The sequence below is a fragment of the Azolla caroliniana genome, unplaced genomic scaffold, assembly GCF_043228905.1.
Source record: "Azolla caroliniana isolate FFs.n. ecotype wild unplaced genomic scaffold, voAzoCaro1.0.p SCAF_6, whole genome shotgun sequence".
Lineage (NCBI taxonomy): Eukaryota > Viridiplantae > Streptophyta > Polypodiopsida > Salviniales > Salviniaceae > Azolla > Azolla caroliniana.
Window position 1 is genome coordinate 1,644,464 of NW_028230441.1, and position 9,934 is coordinate 1,654,397.

Consider the following 9,934-nt stretch of genomic DNA (forward strand, 5'->3'; position numbering starts at 1 on the left):
CAAACATTTTTTTGCATTTTTTGGGCTTTAAGAAATATATGATGATTAAGTATTCAATTTGTATTAATTTTTTTGTATGATTTCATTATCTTTGTTGGGTAGTGTTTATTTGTGTATCTTTGTGTATTTTCTATTGTAATAAAATGTATAATAATGAAGCATCATATAGATCTTTTCATTCTTAAAACTTGTACGTCAAATGACATATTAGTTTTTGCACTCTCGTGTCATATGACATAAATCTTTAAAAAATGCCCGTCAAAAAACTTAAAGGCTAACCCGTCAAATTCAAGCCCTGGTTACGTGCACTGAAAGTGCTATTGTTTGAAGGCTTCTTCATAGAACAAATGCTACCTACACCCAAGAAGAACCAAATGATTTGCTCATCCTAAGGTGGCAAAGGGTAGCAATTACTATTTGTTTGAAACCCCCCCAAAATGACAAGGATAATTGGCTCAAGCTAGAGGTTGTTACAATTTCTACTCCATTTTCTTTTAAGTGATGACGCCATCATCATTGGGAAGCCTCTCATTGCGCAATAGTGGAGAAGAAAGGAGTTCAACTTTCCTATGATTATATTAATACGAGGGAAAATTCTATAGTGCACATGGCCATGGAGTTTCATCACATTGATTGTTCTAACATGCACTGTCGCTACATTCGAGTTTGTGTTCCACACATTCGCCAACCCTCACATGATCGCAACGGACGTGCACTCCCAATGATTTCATCTGTTTATCCATAAAAATAATCTTGAACATCGAGAATTTACTCACGTATATATACATATAGACATACATATATTAATATACATACATACATACGTGCATACCCAAACTTACGTATATGTCTCCGGACAATAAAATCTGTGACTCTTTCTGACTCTCCTCTCTCTCTCTCTCTCTCTCTCTCTCTCTGCGCAGAAGAGAAGTTCAATGCCCGAGAGAAGACGACCACGAAGAAGAAGGTCGTGACCTCGACGTCCCTCTGCTGTTTTCCAGAGTTCCTGCAATGGGGAACCTCTTCTCTGCGAAGAAACCTAAAGTCAGCGATGTTGATCGCGCCATTCTGTCGCTTAAGACACAAAGGCGGAAACTCTCTCAGTATCAACAACAGGTGTGTCCCTCATCATTTCTGTACATACTGCGTAAGATACTTGTGTAAATTTCTGGCATTCTCTACGATATCTGAGGTAGAAATTTGTTTCTTGTTACTTTCTTTTCGTATATACACATACTTATGTCTCAGTATGCGTCTTAGCTTTTTTTTTACATACCATGTAAATTTCTCTCCTTTTCTAAAAGTTTGAACATAGATCTGTTTCTTCTTGCTTTATTTTTCATGTTTATTATACTTCTCATACATTGACAGCAGGTATATTGATCTTTATGTATATACTGTGTGTATTTGTTTCGTTCTCAATAATTGTTCTGATTCTGGTTACTTTCTTTTCAAACCTGCGTGTGCACATATATTGCTGCATGAAATGTTGGTTTCATTTAAACTTTTATGTGTACATGCCGGTGCATTGATGCTTCCTCCTTTCAACTATTATCTGCATATGTTGCTGCATGAAATGCCGTTTTCTTTCAAACTATTTGTGCATGTGTAAGATTATGTAATGGAAAGAAAGTGAAGCATTGAACTTTGTGTGAACGTTTCATGCACTAAGATCACTGCTTTCTTTATTGGAAGCGAAAGCTAGCAAATTCCTCCACTTAATTGGTTCATGTTTTCAGCTGGAGAGAGTTATTGAGAGAGGGAAGGAAGTAGCAGTAGAACTAGTGAAGGAAAAAAAACGAGATCGTGCACTTTTAGCTCTGAAAAAGAAGAAAGTACAAGAAGAGCTTCTCAAGAATGTTGATGCATGGCTCCTCAATGTCGAGCAACAGGTAAAATTTACAGATTTCCTAGTTAACATCACTGTAAAATGCGTTTCTAATGTCAACTGAAACCACCCAGGGAAACGTTTTCTGTTATTTCTGATAATTAGAATTGACAATAAGAAGATTTTGGTGAATTCTATATATGCAACACATATTTTGGTTTGTTTTTGGCTGAAACAAGTGTCTTCTGAGGGAAATATTTCTCATTGACATTCATAGTGATGTAGAAACTTTCTATAGCGATGTCTTTGCAGGGGCATTGTATATATTGTTCTTCACTTTTCCTGCATGTACACTTGTCTTTTGAAGCTATCAGATATAGAACTAGCAAGCAAGCAAAAGGCTGTTTTTGAGAGCTTGAAAGCAGGAGCAAAAGCAATCAAGGATTTGCAAACTGAAGTCAACATCGAGGATGTACAAAAGCTGATGGATGAGACAGCTGAGGCTAAAGCGTATCAAGAGGTATGACCTTTCCATCACCAGAAATTCCTTAGTGTCAAATTCACACTATTGGATTTATTTATGTATGTTCCAAGGTAATCATTAGCTCAATATATATGTAGTTATATACCACTATGAAATATCAGCAATTGACCTGGTTGTGAATGAATCTATGTTTGTACTGACCCTCGATTTTATTCCAATTATTAATTCCTCCGATTTCTTTTAGGAATCTTTTCCTTATTTCTGCGTCTCTCGTTTTCTGTCTTAAGATCATTATCGTGGATCTTTAGGAAGCTATAGCTTTTTAGTTTTGTTTTACCAATGCATTAATATCGTTATCATGGATCTTTAAAAAACCAGAGCGTATATTATTGTTTTAATATAATTAGCATGAACTCACCCATGCATTAAGGTCATTATAATGGACCTTTAGGAAAGGTAGAGCCTATTTTTTTTGTCATTATGGATAACATAATTTCACCCATGTTTGTAAGTATAATCATAGATCAATTTTGGTCTATAACTCATATCGTGATTAGCGCATATTTGTAATCAGGATTTGTGCCATATCCTATCCCTCCTATTCATGCTACAAGAATCAAGGGCTATCGGATTGGGCTCCCAATCAGGACATTACAAAGGGGTTATAATATATCGGGCAACAACAATTTGTCAAACTACAATCTCATCACCCTTGCCATCGACAGAGTCATAGTCTTAGGTGCTTCCCTCACTTCCAATTTCTCTCCATTTTGGATTTGCCTATGCTATAGATCTTGGGTTTGTTCTCAAAGTCGAGACAACGTTTTAAGATGTAATCTCTTGTTTGGTCTTATAGGGCATGTTAATCTCTTAAAAGATGCTAATCTCTCTTTCTCTCTCATGCCCTCACTTCCCAACTCTCCACTAAACTCCATACCTTCAACAATAGTTCTCCTTATATGGACATCTACCCTATGCGCTGTGCAGTGTGATAGGGCAGCTGCGAACGTCATCACATCAGTTAGAGATTGAGGTAGGCAGATATACATGACTACCACTAGAAGAAAGAATTTGCCAATTGTGTCATCAAGGAATGGAATCTGAAGAACACTATGTTTGTCACTGTAGTGTCTTTTATGAAATAAGATGGATATACCATTGCCTCTTTAAACAAGGCTTAGACCCACTACACAAGTTAATGGAATACAATGACCAATGGTGCCTAGGCCTTTTCTTGCTTGAACTCAAGAGACATAGGGAAAAGTTGTTAAAGGACAATAGTACAGCCACACAAGCTCATCCACAAAGAACGATCACAACATTCTTTAGACCCATCACTCCTACAAATGCTTAGTCTAAAGAAAGATCGGGAGCCCATTTGTGATTGATGGGTTTCTTTTTGTCTTATTTACTTTTATATTTTCTTAATAATGTTTATTTTATTTTGATTTGTTGTTCTCAAAGACGAGACAAAATTAAGATGTAATCTCTTGTTTGGTCTTATAGGCCATTTTGGCCTCTTAAAAGATGATAGTATATCATTCTTTCTCTCATTCTTTCTTTCTTACTGCATCTTGACTAGATGCCACATACCTAGGATTATGCCCCAGGATTGTTCATATGATGTGAAATGTAAAGAGATGTATCAGCAATTTCATACAAATGTAAGCCTTACTGAGATTACACAACAAACAACTCACAAGCAACTGCAAACCCATGTTTCAAAAAGGTATGCTTGTGAAGAGGCACAATATTGAAATTTATGCCTTCATGAGCAAAGACTTATATAACACCAAACAACTCACAAGCAAACTGCAACCCATGTGTGTTAAAAAAGGTGTGCTTATGAGGGACAATATTGCAATGAATGATTTTTCAAAGAACCTGACCTCAATCAAGGATCCACAACTATGGCATTGTTATGCAAAATGCGTGTATAATGCCCCCCACTTAACTTCCCATATCATAACCATCAAAGTCTCACCCTACCATCTCTACCTTCTTGATTTCATACAAGGTTGAGAAGGCTATCCAGAGCTGTCAACATGGATGATTGGTCTGACCACACAGAACCATCAGACTGTCATGATTGGCCACACATTCACCAAACTTTATGGAATGGTGCTTGAAGCGGAACTCATTATTTATGTTGAGGTCGAAGAGATATGAATCTCAAGTAAAATGAGATTGAAGAGAGGATTCTGTACCACTGACCACATCCTCACATTACTTCACTTGGTGAACCAAGCAAAGCCACAAAAGAAGTGATTGTGTGGATGTTTTGTAGATTTCCACAAAGCCTTCGATACTGTCCCAATGGAAAGTCTCCTACAAATTCTGCACTCAAAATTCCCTCTAACAGGATGTGAATGATATATGCAATATATACTCAAGTGTCGAGATGAGTTAGGTGGCTGAGGTGGCTATTAGTGGCAATCACAAGCACCAGTGGTGTGAAGAAGGATATCCACTCTCCGCCACCTTGAAGCGGTACATCAACAAGGTAGCAGACTACATCACAAGTCCACACGGCAAGGAAACTCACGCAACTGTCTACATTTTTCTTTATGTTAATAACATAATCTTGGTGTCTAAATCTCATGCTACTCTACAACATCATCTCAATGCCCTAGATAGTTTTGCCATGAAAAAGGGCTCTCACAGTAAACATAGGAAGGACTAAAGCCGTTTATTTTCCACACGTCTGTGCTGACTTGCAGACAAGCTAAGCTAACTTCACCCTATCAAGAGGACCAAGTTGAAGCAGCAAATTCGTGTGTATATCTAGGAATCACATTTACTAGCACAAAGGGACGCTTCTCGATGACCCAGGCTGTCAAGGATCAATCTCACATTAAAGGCCTCTTTCAAGGTCTGCTGATTTTCTATGCTCTGATGTAGGACATGTCCATAGTGTTCCAAACAAAGTGTATATTTGATACCACTTGTTTGGTTTACAACTTTGGTGAGAATGTGATGAAAACTACAGTGGGGATATTGGCTGTGGCATAAGTAATTTTGCAAGTCTTGCATGCTAGAAGGTGCTTATTCTCAGGTTTTTGTTTAGAGTATTCAATAATTTCAGCTTTCCAGAAGTGAACATGAAAAAACTGTCTTGGCCGCCTGTCAGCTATCAAATGCTCTGCATATTCAACTCCGTCATATGAGCTGCCTTTCAGTTCGATACTAACTCATAGAGAGAAAATCAACTAAAAAATTGAAAGCTATAGCTAGTTAATATTCCTTAGTTTATAAAAAACTGTTGCAAATTTGAGGCTATCAATGCATGGCAGAATATGAATGCTTCAATTATGGAGTTTACAGTTGCTGGAGGATGTATTGCAAATCTCTTTATTGCTCATGTGTTTTTAAGGTTTGGGGATTCTGGGGGTTGATTATTGACGGGATTGTGGATATCAGCTACCACTATGTTTTATATATTGGAGACAAATCTATTGCTAGTTGCAGAAATTAGGGTTTGATCCAGGGTTTCTAAAACTAGAGCTTTGGCAGGTTCTCAGTGTATCAATTATCTGCTTTGTACTTGAGATTCTTGCTTAGAGCCTGTAAAATCACGCAGAGCTATTGTAATTACTCATTTTATTTACTGATTAAATATAGGAAATCCTTCTTTAATATCCATTGCTCATATATGGCAGGAAATCAACGCAATACTTGGGGACCGTCTCTCAACTGAGGATGAGGAAGCAGTACTTGCAGAGTTCGAGGAACTAGAGATGAAGGTCCTTTTTCCATATATTTTGAATTATACCTCATTATCTTACTCCATTTCTTTAGTTTACGACTCCTGAATGTTTATACTCTCAGATGGAGCTTGAAGCCATGCCAGAACCACCCTTGTCCAAAGTAGAGTTTGAAGAAGTAGAAGCCGAAAAAGCTAAAGCTAAACCTACTGTTCTAGAAAAGCAACCAATTGCAGAGCTTGCAGAGAGGACTATATCGCATCCCAGAGGTGAAGATATTTCGGAAAATCAGAATCATCATAAAGAGGAAAATCAGAATTTTAATACACCAAGTGTTACCATAGGTGGAGAGGGTCATATAGATATATCAGATGCTCTGGATCATGATGTAGATGAAATTTTGAATCTACCAAGTCCTCCCAGAGGTACTATTGAAGAAGACTCTAAAAGCAATGAGAAGACGGAAATTTCACCAAACCGAGGTTCGATTCACTGTCTAAGATATCTTATAGCTTACTGAAATAATGCTTAAAACAAACATTAACACTAACCTTAAGGCTATATTGCAGGAAAGGAGCTCTTGCCTGCTTAATTTACCATATGGATCCACTAACATTTGGGTCAACTATTGGTAAACTGCTTGTACATCATGATACACTTGAAATGAAAAATATAATGTCTGTCATATGTGTATTCATGTGAGAATCCTATATTTTAACACAAGCCAATCTAATTTAATGATGTCTGGCCCTCCTGCATATAAACTTTGCAACCTTATGAATTGTGCCCCTCTGTAGATTTGGCACAAATCCTCATTTGTTTTTGTGAATGAATAAGAGATATCAAGGTTTCTATTAAAGTTAGAGGCTTTAGCTACAGCAGATGGCATTATGCTTAAATTATCAAAGAATTTCCAAGTTGAGGGCAACCCTTTGAAGAATGATCCTTTGTTTGCATAAGGATTTGAGAAGGCTGTGGTTACTTTGTTTTTGTGAATGTAAGTGTCAACTATGGTTTCATCACAAACCCTAGAGGAGTGTTTGAAGAAGGAAATTATGAACAGTGTAAGCTTCCCAACTTGTAAAAAGTAACAAGCTTGATTTCGATAATATATTTGGTCAGTGAAGACTTTTTCTTACCCATTAATTGTCTACACAGTGGCATGGTTAGCTCCATGGCTTTCCTACTTGTTCTAGCTATGCAGATCTGAAAATCTCAAAGCTGTTAGGAACCATCGTCCTACCCAATTTGAACCACCTACAACTTTGACAACTTTGACAAATCTCTCTCTTTCCTAAAAGTCATGCGTAACCCTCTTTATTTGTCTTGACATTGCCATGCTTGGCTCAATGGTTTGTCTAATTGGTCCAGCCATTCAGGTCCTGAAACCTCATGTTAGGGACCTAGTGTCTACCGTATATGAATGAACTCACAACATAACATGACAATGTTGTCGTACAGGTTGTAGTCAACTGAAATCAGTCTTTACATGTTTCTTGTTAAATTCATGATTTTTGTTTTTCATTTGTTCATGCATATAGAAAGAATCTTGACTTTCATAGAACGGATGCATTGAAATCCTAGTTATAACTGGTGTTTTTTGCGATAATTAAATTTTTGTATTGAACAAGCATGAAACGAAGTCGTTGAAAGTTGACATTGGATGGAGCATTCATTGTAAAGTTCATGAAATGACCTTTGTAGTAATCTTTCGTGGAAGTGGCTTGGTGTGAGCCAAGTCATTTGGGTACAGAGCTACCATAGATTTGGTACAATGCATTGTTCCATTCATCATTTGGGAGAGGTGTAAAACATCAAAAGGGTGACAAGTTCTCAATGTTGAGGCTAGTATTGTCGAAGCACTTCATCACTTATGAGGCTAGGAGAATCATCATCCTTATGTGTCTTCTTTTGTTGCCATTGGCTTTCATGCTTGAAACTCATGTCTAATTCGTTGAGGTGGCACGGTTTAACTTTGGTTCATGAAGTTTATTATCTAGAATAAGGCTTCTACCATCATGGACAATGCCACTAATTCATCATAGATGATTTTGCGCATGATGACATAAAGACTAGTGGATTGCTCCATTTTTGTCTGCATGTACATAGGAAGTTTAGAGCCATATGTTTGCACCATACATGAGAGACATGGCTGTCTAAATAGGCATACTTTGGTATACACGCAACCATTTGTGGGAAAAATCATCCGTTGTGGTTCTCTTTTGTATACAAATCCTTTATTGTTGGTGTACGCAAAGGGCTTAGGACGTGATAATAACAATATATAAAAGTTGAAATGATGAATTGATCGATAAAGGTGACCCATGCTTGGATAGGTTATATGTTTTTTAATTTGCATGAGAACATGGCATGCATCACAATTTTACATAAAGTTGGTGCCTTATCCTGAGAGGAGTGATTGCTAAGCTAGCAAGATGTATGCACACTTTGTGATAAGATCATCTCATGATTGTGGTAAAACCTTTACGGAATGGCTTCTCATCTTAACATGCATATGTAAACAAACAAACAATTAGATGAAGACATCTTTATGATTGTGTGTAAAACAAATAAAAGAAGACAAATGTTTTTCTTTTAAATCAATAAAGCAACAATAGAATGTCTTTCCTTGTAGTCGACTTTCTTCCATAATTACTTTTGATGTAACAAAATGATCTATCATGGAGTGTTTTGGTCTAAAAAATTGCTTGCCCAAGTGCTCATTTGTTTTGACTTTCAGTCTATGCACTTACGTTTGCTCCATGATAGTGCTATACAATTTAGGAATAGTTAAGCTCACCATGATTTTACCATACTTCAATATTTATTATTATCTTCAACCTTAAAAATGGTCTTAATCCAAATCATGAACCAATCACTTGGTAAACCCTCTTTAATAGCTTGATCTATGATGTCATGATCCGATGATGAATACTTGGCATTGCCCATTTTAAGAATTGTCTTGTAATGAGAGTTACATCAATGCTTTCCCATTAGCCATCTTCGTTGTTCCCTTATTGGCATCTTCAAGATCAATGCATCATGTATTCCAAGGAGTTTCAACGTTCTTGCCATAAGAGCCACTCCCTCATGCATTTATAGGCTTTGTACATATTCTAGCATCTCTTGATCGTGAATTCACCTTTGGTATCTTCCTTCTAACCATTAAGTTGTCTCCATGCTAGGCTTGGTTAGAGCTTAAACAACCTTTTCTTTTTCCTTTCTTGCATTTGGAAGTATTGCCTTTTCTTTCTCCTTGCTACCTTTTTATATTAATGCCATGCCATGACCCGTTCACTTCCCCCTTTTGCAAACATATATAGTTTGAGATATATACACGACTTTAGCACTTCGTTCACCTAGTCTATTGTGTCAAAACTTACTTACTTTATATTGCAAACCAACACTAGGGGAAGGTTTGATCCCTCCCCTCTATATCAATGACATGGTTCACCTCGTCAAGAGGTTACTTCCCTTTCCCATCTCTTTTTTGTTAGGAATTGCCGTGAATGTAGGAGACCATTCCTTATCAAACCAAGAATTACATGGGAAACTACCTCTTTTATGTCCACCAACACACATTCGATATTGTTGATATCCTACCTCAAGGATGACATCTTTCAAGCGTTGCCAAATTTCTTTAACATCATTACTTGAAGAGAGTTTTGACAAATGGTTCCCAACTTCTTTTGCATATATCATAACTTTATTGTAACAAGGTCGAATGATGTATCTTCTTTCCTCTTTCACCGTACCACATTTATTGATAAAGTGTGAGAGTGTAAGGTATGAGGGCAAATGGTTTGAGTCTAGGGATAGAGCAACAATTTTAAATGCATTCACCATGGATAGATCACATGCCTTCATATATACATATTCGACTACACTTCCTCCACTTGAGGCTTGTAAACATATAAG

At 37.0% G+C, this 9,934-nt stretch overlaps 1 protein-coding gene across 1 annotated transcript; it reads left to right on the plus strand.

Moving 5' to 3' along the window:
- The first annotated feature begins 890 nt into the window (after positions 1 to 890).
- On the plus strand, positions 891 to 6,879 carry LOC147862467 (vacuolar protein sorting-associated protein 20 homolog 2-like). Its single transcript, XM_087321265.1, has 6 exons — positions 891 to 1,116; positions 1,740 to 1,892; positions 2,196 to 2,348; positions 5,972 to 6,055; positions 6,141 to 6,498; positions 6,586 to 6,879. The coding sequence occupies exons 1-6, from the start codon at positions 1,012 to 1,014 to the stop codon at positions 6,606 to 6,608; spliced, it is 876 nt and encodes a 291-aa protein (XP_087177391.1). The 5' UTR covers positions 891 to 1,011; the 3' UTR covers positions 6,609 to 6,879.
- The last annotated feature ends 3,055 nt before the right edge of the window (positions 6,880 to 9,934 follow it).

Bases quoted from the DNA above. Each gene is read 5' to 3' on its own strand.
- LOC147862467 (XM_087321265.1), top strand. From the start codon at position 1,012: ATGGGGAACCTCTTCTCTGCGAAGAAACCTAAAGTCAGCGATGTTGAT. The intron at 1,117-1,739 runs GTGTGTCCCTCA...TCATGTTTTCAG, and splicing joins TCTCTCAGTATCAACAACAG to CTGGAGAGAGTTATTGAGAG. The intron at 1,893-2,195 runs GTAAAATTTACA...TGTCTTTTGAAG, and splicing joins TCCTCAATGTCGAGCAACAG to CTATCAGATATAGAACTAGC.